This window comes from Dendrobates tinctorius, unplaced genomic scaffold, assembly GCF_039654945.1.
Source record: "Dendrobates tinctorius isolate UK_male_01 unplaced genomic scaffold, ASM3965494v1 ptg000332l, whole genome shotgun sequence".
Classification (NCBI taxonomy): Eukaryota; Metazoa; Chordata; class Amphibia; order Anura; family Dendrobatidae; genus Dendrobates; species Dendrobates tinctorius.
In genome coordinates this window covers 12,361,122-12,384,445 of record NW_027361998.1, presented here as the reverse complement: position 1 = coordinate 12,384,445, position 23,324 = coordinate 12,361,122, and the positions used below count along the sequence as shown (strand labels likewise).

Below are 23,324 nucleotides of genomic sequence, written 5' to 3'. Positions count from 1 at the left end.
ATGCCCCATACAGGGCACCAGAGCCTAAATGTCACATACAGGGCACCAGAGCCTAAATGCCACATACAGGGCACCAGAGCCTAAATGTCAAATACAGGGCCCCAGAGCCTAAATGCCCCATACAGGACACCAGAGCCTAAATGCCCCATACAGGACACCAGAGCCTAAATGTCACATACAGGGCACCAGAGTCTAAATGCCCCATACAGGGCACCAGAGCCTAAATGTCAAATACAGGGCCCCAGAGCCTAAATGCCACATACAGGGCACCAGACCCTAAATGTCAAATACAGGGCCCCAGAGCCTAAATGCCCCATACAGGGCACCAGAGCCTAAATGTCACATACAGGGCACCAGAGCCTAAATGCCCCATACAGGGCACCAGAGCCTAAATGTCACATACAGGGCACCAGAGCCTAAATGCCACATACAGGGCACCAGAGCCTAAATGTCAAATACAGGGCCCCAGAGCCTAAATGCCCCATACAGGACACCAGAGCCTAAATGCCCCATACAGGACACCAGAGCCTAAATGTCACATACAGGGCACCAGAGTCTAAATGCCCCATACAGGGCACCAGAGCCTAAATGTCAAATACAGGGCCCCAGAGCCTAAATGTCACATACAGGGCACCAGAGCCTAAATGCCACATACAGGGCACCAGACCCTAAATGTCAAATACAGGGCACCAGAGCCTAAATGCCCCATAGAGGGCCAGCGGCTTTGGTGGTAGAGCTGACAGCTCATCTGGCCGGCAGTTGGGGGTCTCAACTCCCCCAGATTTCTCCTGCACACAATATCTAGTGATTCACAAGAGGGGTCCGGACGGACGCAGTACCTGGATACTGCAGCGGAATATCGATCTTGGGCCCAATCACGTAGTGTCCCTCCTCCAGGCTGTGCGCTGTCACCGTCGTCCATTGTCGGCAGGAGTGAATCAGGATGACATCTTGGTCGCTGACTCCATCCACGTACTCCCCTGCGAGGAGACAGAGAGTTAGGGGCTCTATCAGCGATACACCATTAACACTGATTGCAAAAGCTCTAGAGCCCATGAAGAAATAATCAGCCTGACAGGAGCCAGGACGCCACAGACCACCAACAGTACTCATCAGATGCCGGGTGCACTACTACTGCCCCAACATGGAGCAAGGGGACCCAGGTACAAATATGGGTGAGGTCCCCCTCAGGTTGTTGGTAACACAATGTCCATAGACAGAGGGCAAAGGACGGGTCACAGTGAGAGGCCGAGCGCAGGCGGCATTACCAGAGCCCCCCAACACCCGAGCACCCCAACACTAGAGCCACACAGCACCCCAGTACTGGAGACCCCGAGCACCCCATGACCGGAATTCCCCAATACCCGAGCACCCCAACACCAGAGCCACACAGCACCCCAGTACTGGAGACCCCCATCACCCGAGCACCCCAAGACCAGAATCCCCCAATACCAGAGCTCCCAACACCAGAGCCACGCAGCACCCCAGTACTGGAGACCCCGATCACCCGAGCACCCCAAGACCAGAATCCCCCAATACCAGAGCCCCCAACACCAAAGTTTCTTGGAAAAGACCCAAAATATTCACAGTGGAGCAGAGAAGAAAGTGCAACGAGAAAATAAGAAATAGAAGAATTCACCAGAGACTGAGACTAGTGTAATGTAGTAGATGTCACCAGCAGTCCTATGTATCACCACAGATAACACAGTGATAACTCTCTGACTACAGGTAATGTAGTGGATGTCACCTGCAGTCCTATGTAACACCACAGATAACACAGTGATAACTCTCAGAGTACAGGTAATGTAGTACTGTATATGTCACGTGCAGTCCTATGTAACACTATTGATGACTGGGTACTGGGAGGGCAGACAGATTAGATGGAGAGTAGATATACATGGGGCCCATCTCTCCTCGGTGTCCGGACCGTCTCTTCCTCCTTCCATTAGTCGCTGACTGTCTGCTGGACACAATATTTGATCTGTCACATTACTGACGTATCATTCCATGAATAAAGAGAGGAGATAAATCTCCCGGAATCCTCGCCGCAGTCTGCAGCATTACACTGTGGATCTCATTCACTGACCGGTCAGTACTGGTGGGATTCTGCCCTCACCCATCTCGTGTCATTCACATGGTCGGTGTCCCCCAGTTTGGTGTTGGGGCTCAGGAGCCACGTGGGACAGACCCGAGTGCGTGTACACCGCCGGATAAAAATCTGTGAGAAAAAGTTTCTATTTGGAGCTTAAAGTTCTAGAAGAATAAATGAGAGTCCGTAGAATAAATAGGGCACAATTCTAACATGGAAGCGCAGCATTCCGAGATAAGAGATACAATCAAACTAAGAATCCAGAGATCGCAAAAGATAAAAAAAATACAATTCCTAATAAAAGTTAAAATGCTAAAATGGATAAATCAGAATGTTAAGGAAAAGTCAAACATCAGGAGGTAAAGAAGTGAAAAACAAGGCTAGCCATAGTCCTAGAGGACCAAACATGGGGAGAAATGTGATCCATGAGAACCATACATGGGGAATAGATAAGAAGCGTGGTCCATGAGGACCATACTTGGAGGAATTGATGAGAGAAGCATTGTCACAAGGACCCTGTATGGTGAAAAACAAGGACAAGTATAGTCCATGACAACCAAGCATGGGGAATAGGTGAGGAGAAGCGTGGTCCATGAGGACCATGTATGGTGAAAAACAAGGACAAATATAGTCCACTAGCAGAAGATCCCGATGTTGCCCGGGCATAGTAACTAATTGCCGTCCCGTTCTCTCCCGCCAGAGCCCTGCTCTCCACTCGCTGTCCCGCTCTCTCCCTCTGAAACCCAGCTCTCCACCCGCCATCCCGCATTCTCCCTCAGCAGCCCCGCTCTCCATCCACTGTCCCGCTCTCTCCCTCCGCAGCCCTTGACTCCACTGGCCGTCCCGCTGTCTCCCTCCGCAGTCCAGCTCTCCATCCATCGTCACGCTCGCTCCTTCTGTATCCCCACTCTCCAATCGCCATCCTGCATTCTCCCTCCACAGACCCGCTCTCTCCCTCAGCAGCCCGTCTCCACTGGCCATCCCACTCTCTCCCTCCACAGCCCCGCTCTCCGCTGGCCATCCCACTCTCTCCCTCCATATCCTTGCTCTCCAGTCTCTCCCTGCGCAGCCCGTCTCCACTGGCCATCCCTCTCTCTCCCTTAACAGCCCCGCTCTCCACCCGCCATCCCGCTCTCTCCTTCTGCAGCCCCGCTCTCCATGCCCCGTCCCGTTCTATCCCTCCGCAGCCCCATTCTTTGTCTGTGTCCCGCTCTCTCCCTCCACGAGCCATCCCGCTCTGTCTCTTCGTAGACCCGCTCTCCATCCGTGTCCCGCTTTCTCCCTCACAGCTCCGCTCTCCACCCGCGTCCTGCACATTCCCTCTGCAACCCCGCTCTCCACCCACTAGTGGGTGGGGCTATGTGGAGTGGGCGTGGCTTGCTACATACACACTCACACATAAATACATTCAGCTTTATATATATAGATGAGGATCAAGCATGAGGAATAGAAGAGAAGTGCAGTCAAAAAGACCATGTGTGGTGAAAAACAAGGACAAGTATAGTCCATCGGGACCAAACATGGGAAATAGTTGAAATGAAGCGTGGTCCATGAGGACCGTCAATAGGGAATAGATGAGGAGAAACGTGGTCACAAGGACCATGCATGGTGAAAGACAAGGCAAGTATGGTACATGAGAACCAATCATGAGGAGTGGATGAGAAGTGTGGCCACAAGGACCATGTATGGTGAAGAACAAGTACAAGTGTAGTCTTGAAGACCATACATGGGGAATAGATGAGAAGTGTGGTTCACAGGGACCATGTATTGTAAATAAATTAGGAAAAATGTGGTCCACATCCTCCAAGATCAGAGACAGCCATCACATATCATCTAACAGCCGCTCCATCATCCAAGATCAGAGAAATTCATAACTAATCATCTGACAGCCGCTCCATCTTCCAAGATCAAAGATCAGAGACAGTCATCACCTATCATCTGACAGTGGCTCCATCCTCCAGGATTAGAGACAGCCATCACCTATCATCTGACAGTGGCTCCATCCTCCAGGATTAGAGACAGCCATCACCTATCATCTGACAGTGGCTCCATCCTCCAAGATCAGAGACAGTCATCACCTATCATCTGACAGCCGCTCCATCCTCCAGGATTAGAGACAGGCATCACCAATCATCTGACAATGGCTCCATCCTCCAGGATTAGAGACAGCCATCACCTATCATCTGACAGTGGCTCCATCCTCCAGGATTAGAGACAGCCATCACCTATCATGTGACAGTGGCTATATCCTCCAAGATCAGAGACAGTCATCACCTATCATCTGACAGCCGCTCCATCCTCCAGGATTAGAGACAGGCATCACCTATCATCTGACAGTGGCTATATCCTCCAGGATTAGAGACAGCCATCACCTATCATCTGACAGCCGCTCCATCTTCCAGGATCAGAAACATCCATCACCAATCATCTGACAATGGCTCCATCCTCCAGGATTAGAGACAGCCATCTCCTATCATCTGACAGCCGCTCCATCCTCCAAGATGAAAGATCAGAGACAGCCATCACCTATTGTGACGACTCCTGGAGTGGACCCTCTGGGTCGAGGCACCAACCCTCCCAGGGCGAGCTGGCCTAGTGAGGACCACCCCCTATACAGGGAGTGTCAGGGGCAAGCCCCAGGGGGTAAGGTACCACGGCTGCTGGCACCAGGTGGCCGGCTCACCAATCATCTCACAGCCGCTCCATCCTCCAGGATCAGAGACAGCCATCACCTATCATGTGACAGCCGCTCCATCCTCCAGAGACATGTATCACCAATATTTTGATTAACAGAAGACAGAGAATATGAGACCCTCTGCTGACTGGACATATTGGGGGGCCCTGGCCTTTTTCTGATAGTAAAGTATGTACACCCCCCGCCTCCCATTTGGATGTGACCGCAGTCATGAATATATAGATGTGCACTGCAATAAAGGATGTGAGAAGGCGGGTGACAGCTAATTCGGACACCAAATGAGCCCTGACAACCAAAGGAAAGCTCGGTAACAGCCATTGCAGGAGTTGTAGCGTCAGCCCTATTAGTGTCACCCAGCTTTCCCAGAAACAGATGGTAAGAAACGTCTGAAGGGTTAAAGATGGAAGGACGGGTAGAAGTTTGCACTTTGTAAACGTGAAGGGAACGGCTGGAGGTTCATCCCTGTGCTCCTGCAGAATGACCCAGCTTTCCCGAGGCCAGACAACCTCTCCGGCTGGATTTCCGCAGATTATCGCGTCCGTAGTTTCAGCCTTACTGGATTTTATTTCTATTGATTTTCTACTTCTAAAAAGTCCCGAAGCCAACTTCAGAGAGTCACCATGGCAACGAGCGGAGCCCGCGGTACCCGGTGTCACCGCGCCAGGCAGCGCAGCCGGCCGAGCACATGGGGGAGGGGCGAAACACTGTACATATAGATCTTTTATCCTCCCATCATGCACCGCTGCGATGGCCACGACGCGCTGCTGCTGCTGCAGAACATACTCTTTCTACAAGTCCAAGGACTTACAATCATTACTGACCTAATTCTGCTCACAGCTGAGGGTTTGGTACAGTCGTATCTGGTCTGGATTCCAGACATTTTATCTGCACCAGTGGCATGTAAAAGTTTGTGCACCCATGGTCAAAATTACTGTTATTGTGAACAGTTGAGTACACTGAAGATGAAATGATGTAACAGGACTACAGTTACATTTCCTTCGTACTTTAGGCAAAAAATATATACGGTAGATATTGTTATCTTTTATATATAAAACATTACAAAAAGGAAAATGGGCTGATGCACAAGTTTTGGCACCCTGCATGGTTAGTAGGTAGTAGCATCTCCTTGTGAAAGTATCACAGCTTGTAAACACTTTTCGTAGCCAGACGACAAGAGCCTTTCAGTTCTTGTTTGAGGTTATTTTCCTCCATTCTTCCTTGGAGAATTTATCCAGTTCTGTGAGATTCCTGGGTTCCATCCTCCGCTACATTCATTGTGGCCAGAGAGTTCTATTCTAACCTCATCGGTCCACAGAACTTGTTTCCAAAATGCATTGTGCTTATTTAGATGTTCTTTTGCATACTTCTAATGCTGAATTTAATGGTGAGGACGCAGGAGAGGTTTTCTTCTGATGACTCTTCAATGAAGGCCATATTTGTGCAGGTGTCTCTGAACAGAAGAACAATGTACCACAACTCCAGAGTCTGCTAAATCTTTCTGAATGTCTTCTGCAGTCAGGGGGGTTCTGATTTGCCTCCCTAGCAATCCTAATAGCAGCTCTGACTGAAATATTGCTTGGTCTTCCAGAACTTATTTTGACCTCCACTGTTCCTGGTAATAGCCATTTCTTAATTACATTTGGAACTGATGAAAGGGAAACTTGAAAACACTTTGCTATCCTCCTGCTTTGTGGGCCTCCACCATTTTCATTTTCAGAGTGCAGCTGCATAGAAGATCTCATGGCTGCTGTTTTTTGGCACAAGGTTAAAGGAGGCTGGGTTTTTATAAAGCCGGATAAATTTCATCACCGGACTTTTCCAAATGATTATAGTGAACAAGTCATAACCCTAACAGGCTAATTAAGGGCTGAAACCTTGGTCAAAGTTATATGAGCACACAAATCTCCCAGGGTGCCAAAACTTTTGCATCGGCCTACTTTCCTGTTTATAATTTTTAAAATGTAAAAGAAGAAAAAAAAATATAGTGTAAATATATGAGAGATATATATATATATATATACACATATATATATATATATATATATATATACACACAGTATATATATATTTATTTGCCTAAAATACTAAGGAAATATGACATATTTATAACTTTAGGACTTTTAGAGATCGTTCCATCTTCAATTTACTTAGCTTAACTTTACAATAACAGTAATTTTGACCAGGGGCGCCCAGACTTTTACATTCCACTGTATCAGGGTTGCAGAGAACTTTGTGTGGCTCCCATAGGAATGTCCAGGCTGGATACAATGTATCCGGTCAGGGAATGTGTCTGGGATTGGGGTTAATACATAGCAGACTGCTACCTGCACGAGATACACGGAAACAAACCCTCAGCTGTGAGTCACTGTTACATCCACTATCATCAGCTCTGGATGGTGATTTATACTGATGGATCCTGCTCCAGATAATAAAGGAAAAAAGGAAACCTGATAGATTCACATCGGAAGTCGTTACCCCGCAGAGGAATAATGATCCCCCGCCTGCTGTGACCGCGACAAAAATAACCACTCACTCCCACACAGGAGGAAGAAGCAATAACCACTGGCAAAGACCCCCTAATACAGCTCTACAGCATGAATGGGCAGAGAGATCCCCCATAAAGCGCCCCCATACACAGGCTCCATACAGCGACCCCTTACAGCACCCCCATACAGAGCCTCCATAGAGCAACCCCATACAGTGACCCCACACAGCGCCCCTATACAGAGCCTAACAGAGACCCCATACATTGCCTCCATACAGCGCCCCTATACAGAGCCCCCATACAGAGCGACCCCATACAGAGCCTCCATACAGCGCCCCTATACAGAGCCCCCATACACAGGCTCCATACAGAGACCCCATACAGAGCCTCCATACAGCGTCCCTATACAGAGCCCCCATACAGAGCCTCCATACAGAGACCCCATACAGAGCCTCCATACAGAGCCCCTATACAGAGACCCCATACAGAGCCTCCATAAAGAGACCCCATAAAGCACCCCCATACACAGGCTCCATACAGCGACCCCTTACAGCACCCCCATACAGAGCCTCCATAGAGCAACCCCATACAGTGACCCCACACAGCGCAGAGCCTCCATACAGCGCCCCTATACAGAGCCTCCACACAGAGACCCCATAAAGCATCCCCATACACAGGCTCCATACAGTGACCCCTTACAGCACCCCCATACAGAGCCTCCATAGAGCAACCCCATACAGTGACCCCACACAGCGCAGAGCCTCCATACAGCGCCCCTATACAGAGCCTCCACACAGAGACCCCATAAAGCATCCCCATACACAGGCTCCATACAGTGACCCCTTACAGCACCCCCATACAGAGCCTCCATAGAGCAACCCCATACAGTGACCCCACACAGCGCCCCTATACAGAGCCCCCATACAGAGCCTCCACACAGAGACCCCATAAAGCATCCCCATACACAGGCTCCATACAGTGACCCCTTACAGCACCCCCATACAGAGCCTCCATAGAGCAACCCCATACAGTGACCCCACACAGCGCCCCTATACAGAGCCTAACAGAGACCCCATACATTGCCTCCATACAGCACCCCTATACAGAGCGACCCCATACAGAACCTCCATACAGCACCCCTATACAGAGCGACCCCATACAGCACCTCCATACAGCGCCCCTATACAGAGCCTCAATACAGAGACCCATACAGCAACCCCATACAGTCTCCATACGGCGCCCCCAAACAGCACACCCATACAGAGCTTCCATAGAGCGCCCCCATACAGAGCCTCCATGCAGAGACCCCTTACAGAACCCCCCATGCCAGGCGAAAATGATTACATGTGTTGTGATCAATAAATTATAAAACACTGACCTCTCTATTCTCCTGAAACTTTTCTGCATAGTAGAGGAATATCAACAGATCAGGACTGTGGGGCGTCCATTTATTATAGTAATTCTTCACCTTTTATCATTCTACATTGTGTGCTGATATTTACAGTGGGGAAGCAATGACCTGATACAGAGCTCCAAACCAAACACCACTAGGGGAACCCCCTGCATAGAGAGACAAATGATAAGATCCTGTCTGCAGCCACCACTAGGGGGAGCTCCCTGTATACAGAGATACATGATAAGATCCTGTCTGCAGCCACCACTAGGGGGAGCTCCCTGTATACAGAGATACATGATAAGATCCTGTCTGCAGCCACCACTAGGGGGAGCTCCCTGTATACAGAGAAACATGATAAGATCCTGTCTGCAGTCACTGCTAGGGGGAGCTCCCTGTATACAGAGATACATGATAAGATCCTGTCTGCAGCCACCGCTAGGGGGATCTACCTGTATACAGAGATACATGATAAGATCCTGTCTGCAGCCACCGCTAGGGGGAGCTCCCTGTATACAGAGATACATGATAAGATCCTGTCTGCAGCCACCGCTAGGGGGAGCTCCCTGTATACAGAGATACATGATAAGATCCTGTCTGCAGCCACCACTAGGGGGAGCTCCCTGTACACAGAGATACATGATAAGATCCTGTCTGCAGCCACCACTAGAGGGAGCTCCCTGTATACAGAGATACATGATAAGATCCTGCCTGCAGCCACCACTAGGGGGAGCTCCCTGTATACAGAGATACATGATAAGATCCTGTCTGCAGTCACCACTAGGGGGAGTTCCCTGTATACAGAGATACATGATAAGATCCTGTCTGCAGCCACCACTAGGGGGAGCTCCCTGTATACAGAGATATATGATAAGATCCTGTCTGCAGCCACCACTATGGGGAGCTCCCTGTATACAGAGATACATGATAAGATCCTGTCTGCAGTCACCACTAGGGGGAGTTCCCTGTATACAGAGATACATGATAAGATCCTGTCTGCAGTCACCACTAGGGGGAGTTCCCTGTATACAGAGATACATGATAAGATCCTGTCTGCAGCCACCACTAGGGGGAGCTCCCTGTATACAGAGATACATGATAAGATTCTGTCTGCAGCCACCACTAGGGGGAGTTCCCTGTATACAGAGATACATGATAAGATCCTGTCTGCAGTCACCACTAGGGGGAGCTCCCTGTATACAGAGAAACATGATAAGATCCTGCCTGCAGCCACCACTAGGGGGAGCTCCCTGTATACAGAGATACATGATAAGATCTTGTCTGCAGTCACCACTAGGGGGAGTTCCCTGTATACAGAGAAACATGATAAGATCCTGCCTGCAGTCACCACTAGGGGGAGCTCCCTGTATACAGAGATACATGATAAGATCCTGCCTGCAGCCACCACTAGGGGGAGCTCCCTGTATACAGAGATACATGATAAGATCCTGTCTGCAGCCACCACTAGGGGGAGCTCCCTGTATACAGAGAAACATGATAAGATCCTGTCTGCAGCCACCACTATGGGGAGCTCCCTGTATACAGAGATACATGATAAGATCTTGCTTGCAGTCACCACTAGGGGGAGTTCCCTGTATACAGAGATACATGATAAGATCCTGTCTGCAGCCACCACTAGGGGGAGCTCCCTGTATACAGAGATACATGATAAGATCCTGTCTGCAGCCACCACTAGGGGGAGCTCCCTGTATACAGAGACACATGATAAGATCCTGTATGCAGCCACCACCAGGGGGAGTTCCCTGTATACAGAGATACATGATAAGATCCTGTCTGCAGCCACCACTAGGGGGAGCTCCCTGTAAACTGTATATACATTTAGCTCTATAATAACTGTATGCAGAGAGCTTCCCCTAGTGATAGCAGCAGGTACTTAGAATTCTGTAGAGTGCACATATACCCAGAGATGCTGCGGTCCCATGGGTGGTGTAGAGCAGACACTGGCTGGAGAATGTTTTACTCTGCAGCACTTTGGGGACTAGAAGTATCAGCTGTCAGGTTCTATTTATGTCTTTATGTCGTTTGTGATTTCGTCTCCACCATCTCTAGGCTCTTCCCATCCTGCCCCGGTTTTGTCTGGGACCAGGTGGACTTGTGCTGCAGATGGACGAGGCTCAGAGAGGAGGACGCTGCCCCTGTCAGTCAGTGTGCGGGGTCCGGCCATCGCCTCGTCCTATCACCCAGTCCTATATTGGGCTCCGCTATCCCCTGTGATATATAAAGCAATGATCAGCCGCAGGTGGGAGGCGGCAATTATGGAGTCAACGCTGCTTGTCAGGAAGGTGTCAGACTGGTGGGGGCTGTAATTACAGCAAAGGAAGCGGAGAAGTAGGTCAGAGCGGGAGCAGCCCCCATATGAGTGTCAGCTCCTGCGCACACTGCGGCGGGGGCACCGTGGATATCACTGTTATTATGGGGGACACTGTGGATACCGCTGTTATTATGGGGACACTGTGGATATTACTATTATGGGGGCACTGTGGATATCGCTGTTATTATGGGGGCACTGTGGATATCGCTGTTATTATGGGGGACACTGTGGATATTACTATTATGGGGGCACTGTGGATATCGCTGTTATTATGGGGACACTGTGGATATTACTATTATGGGGGCACTGTGGATATCGCTGTTATATGGGGGCACTGTGGATATCGCTGTTATTATGGGGGACACTGTGGATACCGCTGTTATTATGGGGGACACTGTGGATATCACTGTTATTATGGGGGCACTGTGGATATCGCTGTTATTATGGGGGCACTGTGGATATCGCTGTTATATGGGGGCACTGTGGATATCGGTGTTATTATGGGGGCACTGTGGATATCGGTGTTATTATGGGGGCACTGTGGATATCGCTGTTATTATGGGGGCACTGTGGATATCGCTGTTATTATGGGGGCACTGTGGATATCGCTGTTATTATGGGGGCACTGTGGATATCGCTGTTATATGGGGGCACTGTGGATATCGCTGTTATATGGGGGCACTGTGGATATCACTGTTATTATGGGGGACACTGTGGATACCGCTGTTATTATGGGGGCACTGTGGATATCACTGTTATTATGGGGGCACTGTGGATATCGCTGTTATTATGGGGGCACTGTGGATATCGCTGTTATATGGGGGCACTGTGGATATCGCTGTTATTATGGGGGCACTGTGGATATCGCTGTTATTATGGGGGCACTGTGGATATCGGTGTTATTATGGGGGCACTGTGGATATCGCTGTTATTATGCGGGCACTGTGGATATCGCTGTTATTATGGGGGCACTGTGGATATCGCTGTTATTATGGGGGCACTGTGGATATCGCTGTTATTATGGGGGCACTGTGGATGTCTGGCGAATAGGGGCAGGGCTCCTGGGAATATTGAGGCGTCACAGAAACTTCCTGTATTTGTCAATAAGTGTAAACCTTCTGTAAACCTAAGTCGTCAGTTACCATAGGAACGTTTGTGAGTTTCTTCCCTTTGTTCTCAGTGTGCACAGTCCTCCATCACCTCCTTTTGTGACACTTCTGACTGCACTGACAAAGAGTAACAAACACTCCGGACAGGGTGGGTTTGCGCTGCTGATACTTCCGCTCTGTGTTCCACGATAGTTTTCCCTTTTTGCATTGGATTTAGAATCCGCTCAGCCCGATCGCCCACCAGCCGCAGCACCCGCGCTTCCAGTAATCGCCCCCTGGAGCACATTAGCGGCCCCCTCCTCAGGACCTGAATTTCTGTAAGAGCAAACCACTAACCTAATAAGAGAGCGCAGCAGTGACCGGGCAGTGATGGGTCTGGGGGGCACAGACGGCCCGGGATCATCGGGAAAATACATTGTCTGCTTTTCTATTGAACTGTCCCTGAGTGACGGCGTCCTGCACCGGACAATGGTGGGAGCAACGGCCTGTGGGAACAGACTGCACGCGCAACGCACTAAGCATGGGCGGGGACTCTCAGGACGTGGGCGGGGACTCTCAGGACGTGGGCGGGGACTCTCAGGACGTGGGCGGGGACTCTCAGGACGTGGGCGGGGACTCTCAGGACGTGGGCGGGGACTCTGACAGATGATAAATCTCCCTCTGTAAGGAGAGACAGCGGCTGCTCCCCTGTAGACTGTGAGCCCTCGCGGGCAGGGTCCTCTCTCTTCCTTGTTTTGCTCATGTTTATTATATTTGCCCCTTTCACATATAAAGCGCCATAGAATAAATGGCGCTATATAAATGTATAATAATAATAACAACAGAGAGGCATAGGATGGAAGCTCCTAAGTAATAGTTAACCCTCTGCTGGCCCATTTTGTGGATGAGCGGGCGTCCTCTGGTCATAGTTTTTCTCCTACTTATCCTGAGTCGGTCAGGGCATTCTGGGAGTTGTAGTTTTGCATCAGCTGGAGATCAGTGCATTCCCTGCATGTCCAGATCTGTAATAACGAGCTGCCAGGACCCCACACCAGGAATCACTCCCAGACACTGCAATAATGATCCCATTAGGAGCCCTCCTCCTGTCACTGCCCCTCTCTCCTCCCAAGACTGCCTACTTCTCCCATCACTTTCCCCTACCCTCCTTCTGGCACTGCCCTCCCCCCATCACTGCACTCCTTTCCTCCTCCTGGCACTGACCCCAATTACTTCCCTCCTCCTGGCACTGCCCCCCCTTCACTAGTCCTGGCACTGCCTCCATCACTCCCCCCCTTCACTAATCCTGGCACTGCCTCAATCACTCCCCCCTTTCCTCCTCCTGGCACTGCCCCCCCTTCGCTCCTCCTGGCCCTGCCCATCTGAATGGATTCTGGATTTAGTAATGGTGATGTCAGCTCTGTGCCCCTTGGAGCAGATAAGTGCCATCTTTGTGGGCAGCTGGCGCCTTCAGTGTGGGGGAAGATTCACACAACACATCCCGCCCCGCAGTCCTCAGTGCAGCAGACATTGACCGCCAAGAAGAGCTGCACTTCACATACTGACCTGTACTCTGGTGAGATCCAGAGCTGCATTCACAGTTCTGCTCCCTCCCTGCCGAGCAGGACACAGCAACACAGCTCAGTCCTCAGTAACTGTATGGTCACTGTATAATAAGGAGAAGTTCTGCAAATCTCTAACATGTTCTACTCCAATCCCCAAAACATACAGAGCGAACACTTCTAGTCATGGATGTATTCATACAATGTTATCAGCCTGGAGCTCAGGTCAGGAGAAGAAGCTTTGTTACAATGTGTCAGTCCAGAGCCAAGACCACGTCATCTCATAGATCAATCTCTGGATGGAAACAATTGTCCTATATGCCATGGGCCCTCAATGGGATCTGTGTCTCCTGATGAATCCTGTCACCAGCAGGGAGGAAACGCATCGAGACTGGGAGCCAAGACTGGAACCAGGGACATGAAGCCAAGACTGGGACCCCGAGACTGCGAGCTGTCACAGGAAGCCGAGACTGGGAGCCGAGACGGGACCGGAGACTGGGAGCCGAGACGGGACCGGAGACTGGGAGCCGAGACGGGACCGGAGACTGGGAGCCGAGACGGGACTGGAGACTGGGAGCCGAGACGGGACCGGAGACTGGGAGCCGAGACGGGACCGGAGACTGGGAGCCGAGACGGGACCGGAGACTGGGAGCCGAGACGGGACCGGAGACTGGGAGCCGAGACGGGACCGGAGACTGAGAGCTGACACTGGGAATGGGGACTGGAAGTAAGACTGGACCGGAGACTGGGAGCCGAGACTGTACCTGAGACTGGGAGCAGACACAGGAAGCTGAGGAGACTGGGACTCCGAGACTGGGAGCCAAGACTGTACCTGAGACTGGGAGCCGAGACTGGGAGCTCGAGACTGGGAGCCAAGACTGTACCTGAGACTGGGAGCCGAGACTGGGAGCTCGAGAGTGGGAGCTCGAGGCTGGGAGCCAAAACTGTACCCAAGACTGGGAGCCGAGACTGGGAGCTCGAGACTGGGAGCCAAGACTGGACCGGAGACTGGGAACCGAGACTGGACTGGAGACTGGGAGCCGAGACTGGACCTAAGACTGAGAGCTGACACTGGGAATGCGGACAGGAAGTAAGACTGGAAGCCGAGATTGGACCTAAGACTGGGAGTGGGGACTGGACCTAAGACTGGGAGTGGGGACTGGACCTAAGACTGGGAGTGGGGACTGGAAGCCGAGACTGGACCTGAGACTGTGACCCTGAGTCTGTGACCCCGAGACTGGGAGCCCTTCTATATGGACTGAGCTTTTCCATTGAGGGCTTTATCAGTGTCCACACGCTCAGTGTTCCCTGCTTTTCTGATGTATGTTTTCTGCTGATAATACCATGTTGGGTGATACTTAGGGTTGTGTATGGGGGCAGCCATCGGTGAGTGGGGGCGCCATATCGATCAGTAGGGCGCCCGCCTCCATGGTTAGGCAGGGAGAGAGTATTAGGGCTGAACTAAGGTCATTATATTGGTTCCCCGTCCCACTCCTCGTCCTTATATTTGTGCCTCTTCCGGTATTGGATCTTTGAGCTCCTCACTCCCCTCCCACTCTGCGTTACGTCACCGTTGCGCTCTTCTTCTATGGGGGGGGGTTGCTTTAAATGAATAAAATGAAATAATATTTATAAGATCTTTCTGTACGGACTCCGGACAGATACGATGTGACAATGATACAATGTGGGCAGCGTGCGGAGCTGGGTCAGGGGTTCAGATCTGCATGGAGTTTGTATGTTCTCCCCCAAGTGACGGGTGTCTCAATATGGAAACTGCTGCTGGTACCAACCCATTGCGCAGTACCAGCACCACAACACAGTCGCACCACACACACACTTTACACGCCGTACACACCACACACACAACTTCTTGCGCAGTACCACCAGCGGAACACCGTCACACCACACACACACTCTACACGCCGTACACACCACACACACAACCTCTTGCGCGGTACCACCAGCGGAACACCGTTCCACTGCGCCTGTGCAAATTCCGCGCAGGCGCAGTGAATCATTCGGCTGATCCCGGCGGCAGATGTGCGACGTGTCTACAGGCAGAGGAAGCCGGTCACATTAAAGGGGTTTTGCCACAAACAAAAGTTCATTTTAAAAACTGTCTGTGTGTCACCGTGTACGGAGCATACCACAGCTCCTGGGCAGGGGAGGAAGCAAAAGACAATACTGACATTACAGCAGGAGATCGCAGAGGAGACATTTTGTGAGGTAAAATATTTTACTGACTGTTTTTAAACAATATTTTACCTCACAAAATGTATCCTCTGCGATCTCCTGCTGTAATGTCAGTATTGTGTTTTGCTTCCTCCCCTGCCCAGGAGCTGTGGTGTGCTCTGTACACGGTCAGACACAGGGGAGAGAGACAGAGCACAGGGGGAGACAGCTCAGACGGGACAGCACATGAGGGGAGAACACAGCACAGGACGGAGAGAGACAGCAGACAAGGAGGAGAGCACATGGGGGGAGAGAAAGCCTGCCCCCATCGTGACATTACCGCCGCATCCGGCCTCCATCTAGTAAATAAATAACAAAGCCTCAATTACAATGTGTGGCGGCTGCTCTGGATGTGACTAGAGCTTTAGCCATGATATAATAGCAGAATTGTGAGCGCAGCTCTGGACGTGATTAAAGAATGACACTGCACAGCATGTTTGATAGCAGCTCTGGATGTGACTGGAGGACAGGACAAGCAGATGTTGGCGGCTCAGAACCCTGGAGATAGCAGCTCTGGATGTGACTGGAGGACAGAACAAGCAGATGTTGGAGGCTCAGCACCCTGGAGATAGCAGCTCTGGATGTGACTGGAGGACAGGACAAGCAGATGTTGGCAGCTCAGCACCCTGGAGATAGCAGCTCTGGATGTGACTGGAGGACAGGACAAGCAGATGTTGGAGGCTCAGCACCCTGGAGAGCGGAGGACGATCATCAGATCAGGCGGAAAGGATACAGGATCTACAACCGGATGACAGAATCAGGCTCCACTTCTCCCCACATTCACTATGTGTGATACTGACTGCTGAGCCGTGTATCTAATCCTATCCTGTGTGATACTGACTGCTGAGCCGTGTATCTAATCCTATCCTGTGTGATACTGACTGCTGAGCCGTGTATCTAATCCTATCCTGTGTGATACTGACTGCTGAGCCGTGTATCTAATCCTATCCTGTGTGATACTGACTGCTGAGCCGTGTATCTAATCCTCTCCTGTGTGATACTGACTGCTGAGCCGTGTATCTAATCCTATCCTGTGTGATACTGACTGCTGAGCCGTGTATCTAATCCTATCCTGTGTGATACTGTCTGCTGAGCCATGTATCTAATCCTCTCCTGTGTGATACTGACTGCTGAGCCGTGTATCTAATCCTCTCCTGTGTGATACTGACTGCTGAGCCGTGTATCTAATCCTCTCCTGTGTGATACTGACTGCTGAGCCGTGTATCTAATCCTCTCCTGTGTGATACTGACTGCTGAGCCGTGTATCTAATCCTCTCCTGTGTGATACTGACTGCTGAGCCGTGTATCTAATCCCCTCCTGTGTGATACTGACTGCTGAGCCATGTATCTAATCCTATCCTGTGTGATACTGACTGCTGAGCCGTGTATCTAATCCTATCCTGTGTGATACGGACTGCTGAGCCGTGTATCTAATCCTATCCTGTGTGATACTGTCTGCTGAGCTGTGTATCTAATCCTCTCCTGTTTGATACTGACTGCTGAGCCGTGTATCTAATCCTCTCCTGTGTGATACTGACTGCTGAGCCTTGTATCTAATCCTAACCTGTGTGATACTGACTGCTGAGCCGTGTATCTAATCCTCTCCTGTGTGATACTGACTGCTGAGCCGTGTATCTAATCCTCTCCTGTGTGATACTGACTGCTGAGCCGTGTATCTAATCCTCTCCTGTGTGATACTGACTGCTGAGCCGTGTATCTAATCCCCTCCTGTGTGATACTGACTGCTGAGCTGTGTATCTAATCCTCTCCTGTGTGATACTGACTGCTGAGCCGTGTATCTAATCCCCTCCTGTGTGATACTGACTGCTGAGCCGTGTATCTAATCCCCTCCTGTGTGATACTGACTGCTGAGCTGTGTATCTAATCCTCTCCTGTGTGATACTGACTGCTGAGCTGTGTATCTAATCCCCTCCTGTGTGATACTCTCAGAGAAGCAGGGTACTATATTCCCATCAGGTGATGTTTCGGGCCTCCGGGGGTTAATATCCCCCCATTCCCAGGCTGAGTGGTGCAGGGGGCTGGGGCTGAGGATAAAGGTTTGGGAGGAGGGGAGCGATGAACAGGGGTCCTGTGTGTGGGGATAATGCCAGTGATGCCAGCTGCTCGCTGCTCCTGCATGCTAATGAGGCGGCACCATAGGAGCGGGCACCGAGGACCAGCACCAGCCACAGGGGGTCCGAGACCTGATTCTCCACCACAGACCCCCAGCCTGGACATGGAGGCTTGTTATTAAAAAGCCTACAGAAAATTTGTCCTACAGGGGGCGCACTCACAGCACAGAAGGGTCCGAAGATGATGTGGGGGAGGGGAGAATCCCACCATGTGTAGCCCCAGAACAAGACCCCCCCACACCTCCATGTGCAGCCCCAGCACAGGACCCCCACACACCTCCATGTGCAGCCCCAGCACAGGACCCCCCACACCCCATGTGAAGCTCCAGCACAGGACCCCCCACACCTCCATGTGCAGCCCCAGAACAAGACCCCCACACACCCCATGTGTAGCTCTAGCACAGGACCCCCCACCCCTCCATGTGCAGCCCCAGCACAGGACCCCCCCACCCCTCCATGTGCAGCCCCAGCACAGGACCCCCCCACACCTCCATGTGCAGCCCCAGCACAGGACCCCACCACACCTCCATGTGCAGCCCCAGCACAGGACCCCCCACACCCCATGTGAAGCTCCAGCACAGGACCCCCCACACCCCATGTGAAGCTCCAGCACAGGACCCCCACACCCCATGTGAAGCTCCAGCACAGGACCCCCCCACACCTCCATGTGCAGCCCCAGCACAGGACCCCCCACCCCTCCATGTGCAGCCCCAGCACAGGACCCCCCCACACCTCCATGTGCAGCCTCAGCACAGGACCCCCCACCCCTCCATGTGCAGCCCCAGCACAGGACCCCCCCACACCTCCATGTGCAGCCCCAGCACAGGACCCCCCACCCCTCCATGTGCAGCCCCAGCACAGGACCCCCCACACCCCATGTGCAGCCCCAGCACAGGACCCCCCACACCCCAAGTGAAGCTCCAGCACAGGACCCCCCCACACCCCATGTGAAGCTCCAGCACAGGACCCCCCCACCCATCCATGTGCAGCCCCAGCACAGGACCCCCCCACACCCCATGTGCAGCCCCAGCACAGGACCCCCCACCCATCCATGTGCAGCCCCAGCACAGGACCCCCCACACCCCATGTGCAGCCCCAGCACAGGACCCCCCACACCCCATGTGCAGCCCCCCACTTCCGCTGCAGACACAGGACCCCTTTTCTGCCTCCTCTGTAGATGTAACATCTCAGTTTTCTTTCGTTTTTACAGGATATTATTACACCTGGAAACAGTCATCAAGTTGCTTTTGCTGGATCTGATGCACACGTGGTGATAACTGTGGGCACCGCTCGTGTAATAAGACAAAAAGCCACAATGGTGACAGAAATAACTTGAATCTGACAAAAGTAATAATAAATGAGAAATCTATGAAAATCTATCTTGCGGCTAGCAGTGAGTGAGAGCAGTGAGTGCAGTGAGAGTAGTGAGTGAGAGCAGTGAGTGCAGTGAGAGTAGCGAGTGCAGTGAGTGAGAGCAGTGAGCGCGGGAACAGTGAAAGCAGTGAGTGAGAGCAGTGAGTGCAGTGACGGCGAGAGCAGTGAGGGCAGCGAAGGCGAGTGCAGGGACAGTGAAAGCAGTGAGCGCGGGGCCAGTGAGAGAAGTGAGCGCGGGGCCAGTGAGAGAAGTGAGCCCGGGGCCAGTGAGAGAAGTGAGCCCGGGGCCAGTGAGAGAAGTGAGCCCGGGGCCAGTGAGAGAAGTGAGCCCGGGGCCAGTGAGAGAAGTGAGCCCGGGGCCAGTGAGAGAAGTGAGCCCGGGGCCAGTGAGAGAAGTGAGCCCGGGGCCAGGGAGAGAAGTGAGCCCGGGGCCAGGGAGAGAAGTGAGCCCGGGGCCAGGGAGAGAAGTGAGCCCGGGGCCAGGGAGAGAAGTGAGCCCGGGGCCAGGGAGAGAAGTGAGCCCGGGGCCAGGGAGAGAAGTGAGCCCGGGGCCAGGGAGAGAAGTGAGCCCGGGGCCAGGGAGAGAAGTGAGCCCGGGGCCAGGGAGAGAAGTGAGCCCGGGGCCAGGGAGAGAAGTGAGCCCGGGGCCAGGGAGAGAAGTGAGCCCGGGGCCAGCGAGAGAGGTGAGCCCGGGGCCAGCGAGAGAGGTGAGCCCGGGGCCAGCGAGAGAAGCCAGCGCGGGGACAGCGAGAGCGGCCAGCGCGGGGACAGCGAGAGCGGCCAGCGCGGGGACAGCGAGAGCGGCCAGCGCGGGGACAGCGAGAGCGGCCAGCGCGGGGACAGCGAGAGCGGCCAGCGCGGGGACAGCGAGAGCGGCCAGCGCGGGGACAGCGAGAGCGGCCAGCGCGGGGACAGCGAGAGCGGCCAGCGCTGGGACAGCGAGAGCGGCCAGCGCAGGGACAGCGAGAGCGGCCAGCGCTGGGACAGCGAGAGCGGCCAGCGCAGGGACAGCGAGAGCGGCCAGCGCAGGGACAGCGAGAGCGGCCAGCGCAGGGACAGCGAGAGCGGCCAGCGCAGGGACAGCGAGAGCGGCCAGCGCAGGGACAGCGAGAGCGGCCAGCGCAGGGACAGCGAGAGCGGCCAGCGCGAAGACAGTGAGAGCAGGGACAGTGAGAGCAACGAGCGCAGGGAGTGCTAGGCCAGAGAGCGCGGGGACAGTGAGAGCAGTGAGCGCGGGCACAGTGAGAGCAGTGAGCGCGGGCACAGTGAGAGCAGTGAGCGCGGGCACAGTGAGAGCAGTGAGCGCGGGCACAGTGAGAGCAGTGAGCGCGGGCACAGTGAGAGCAGTGAGCGCGGGCACAGTGAGAGCAGTGAGCGCGGGCACAGTGAGTGCAGGGACAGTGAGAGCAATGAGCGCAGGGAGTGCTAGGCCAGAGAGCGCGGGGACAGTGAGAGCAGTGAGCGCGGGCACAGTGAGAGCGGTGAGCGCGGGCACAGTGAGAGCGGTGAGCGCGGGGACAGTGAGAGCGGTGAGCGCGGGGACAGTGAGAGCGGTGAGCGCGGGGACAGTGAGAGCGGTGAGCGCGGGGACAGTGAGAGCGGTGAGCGCGGGGACAGTGAGAGCGGTGAGCGCGGGGACAGTGAGAGCGGTGAGCGCGGGGACAGTGAGAGCGGTGAGCGCGGGGTCAGTGAGAGCGGTGAGCGCGGGGTCAGTGAGAGCGGTGAGCGCGGGGTCAGTGAGAGCGGTGAGCGCGGGGTCAGTGAGAGCGGTGAGCGCGGGGACAGTGAGAGCGGTGAGCGCGGGGACAGTGAGAGCGGTGAGAGCGGGGTCAGTGAGAGCGGTGAGAGCGGGGACAGTGAGAGCGGTGAGCGCGGGGACAGTGAGAGCGGTGAGCGCGGGGACAGTGAGAGCGGTGAGCGCGGGGACAGTGAGAGCGGTGAGCGCGGGGACAGTGAGAGCGGTGAGCGCGGGGACAGTGAGAGCGGTGAGCGCGGGGACAGTGAGAGCGGTGAGCGCGGGGACAGTGAGAGCGGTGAGCGCGGGGACTGTGAGAGCGGTGAGAGCGGGGTCAGTGAGAGCGGTGAGCGCGGGGTCAGTGAGAGCGGTGAGTGCGGGGACAGTGAGAGCGGTGAGTGCGGGGTGAGCGCGGGGTCAGTGAGAGCGGTGAGTGCGGGGACAGTGAGAGCGGTGAGCGCGGGGACAGTGAGAGCGGTGAGTGCGGGGTCAGTGAGAGCGGTGAGCGCGGGGTCAGTGAGAGCGGTGAGCGCGGGGACTGTGAGAGCGGTGAGAGCGGGGTCAGTGAGAGCGGTGAGCGCGGGGTCAGTGAGAGCGGTGAGTGCGGGGACAGTGAGAGCGGTGAGTGCGGGGTCAGTGAGAGCGGTGAGTGCGGGGACAGTGAGAGCGGTGAGCGCGGGGACAGTGAGAGCGGTGAGCGCGGGGACAGTGAGAGCGGTGAGCGCGGGGACAGTGAGAGCGGTGAGCGCGGGGACAGTGAGAGCGGTGAGCGCGGGGACAGTGAGAGCGGTGAGCGCGGGGACAGTGAGAGCGGTGAGTGCGGGGTCAGTCCCAGATGTCAGCCCGGGGTCCCCGCTCCCTCTGACTATACACATCATGGACAGTGGGGTCGGGTCGGGGCAGGAGGGGCCCCAGTAATGTTCTCATCGACCCTGGAGACCCCACATGGAACCATCCATCAGGACCGGCACCTGCGCGAGTCTCGGCCGATCAGAGCAGACTATTCACAGGTCGCACACCGATGACTGGACGATCGCCCGCAGCCCGGACTCCTCTCCCGCCGTCTCTCCACCGCTCGTGCTTTACCTTTTCCCAGTTTCACCAGTGTCGGCAGCCGGAATTTACTGACGATCACATCCAGGGGCAGCGCCGCCGCGCTCCAGCCGAGCCCCGACACTCCGGGCGCCGCTTTCTCCATGCCCGCCCCGGGAGCTCCGCATAGCCGTCCACACCGCGGAGCCTCAGGGGTCCCGAGGTCCCAGGACGACCCCCATCATCTGCTGCAGAGACCCGAGCGGCGCCCAACAACTCCGCACCGAGGACGGGAGAGAAGCGAGCGGAGCATCCGCGGCCCCGGGGAGACCATCCTGCCGGTCCCCGAGCTCCTCCCCCGCCGGAGCCGCCACCGGGAGCTGCTGCTACAGAGCAGGAGGAGGAAGAGCGCCCCCTGCAGGAGCCGAGCCGCAGCCACTGTATCTAATCCTATGCGATACTGAGCCGTGTATCTAATCCTCTCCTGTGTGATACTGACTGCTGAGCCGTGTATCTAATCCTCTCCTGTGTGATACTGTCTGCTGAGCCGTGTATCTAATCCTCTCCTGTGTGATACTGTCTGCTGAGCCGTGTATCTAATCCTCTCCTGTGTGATACTGTCTGCTGAGCCCTGTATCTAATCCTCTCCTGTGTGATACTGTCTGCTGAGCCCTGTATCTAATCCTCTCCTGTGTGATACTGTCTGCTGAGCCGTGTATCTAATCCTCTCCTGTGTGATACTGTCTGCTGAGCCCTGTATCTAATCCTCTCCTGTGTGATACTGTCTGCTGAGCCGTGTATCTAATCCTCTCCTGTGTGATACTGACTGCTGAGCCCTGTATCTAATCCTCTCCTGTGTGATACTGACTGCTGAGCCGTGTATCTAATCCTATCCTGTGTGATACTGACTGCTGAGCCGTGTATCTAATCCTCTCCTGTGTGATACTGACTGCTGAGCCGTGTATCTAATCCTCTCCTGTGTGATACTGACTGCTGAGCCGTGTATCTAATCCTATCCTGTGTGATACTGTCTGCTGAGCCGTGTATCTAATCCTATCCTGTGTGATACTGTCTGCTGAGCCCTGTATCTAATCCTCTCCTGTGTGATACTGTCTGCTGAGCCGTGTATCTAATCCTCTCCTGTGTGATACTGACTGCTGAGCCCTGTATCTAATCCT

General features: G+C 53.8%; 1 protein-coding gene across 2 annotated transcripts in view; it reads right to left on the bottom strand.

Annotated features, from left to right (window-relative positions):
* GAREM2 (GRB2 associated regulator of MAPK1 subtype 2) overlaps positions 1-22,526 on the bottom strand; it is a 79,573-nt gene extending 57,047 nt beyond the window's left edge. The window contains exons 1-2 of one of the 2 annotated variants that reach the window (XM_073562009.1): positions 22,201-22,526; positions 840-980 (exon numbers count right to left, since the gene is read on the bottom strand). In XM_073562009.1, the coding sequence (XP_073418110.1) occupies positions 840-980; positions 22,201-22,312 (253 nt within the window). In that variant the 5' untranslated portion in view covers positions 22,313-22,526. The remainder of the gene's footprint in view (positions 1-839; positions 981-22,200) is intronic. The other variant, XM_073562010.1, reaches the window with a different exon arrangement.
* Positions 22,527-23,324: the final 798 nt, after the last annotated feature.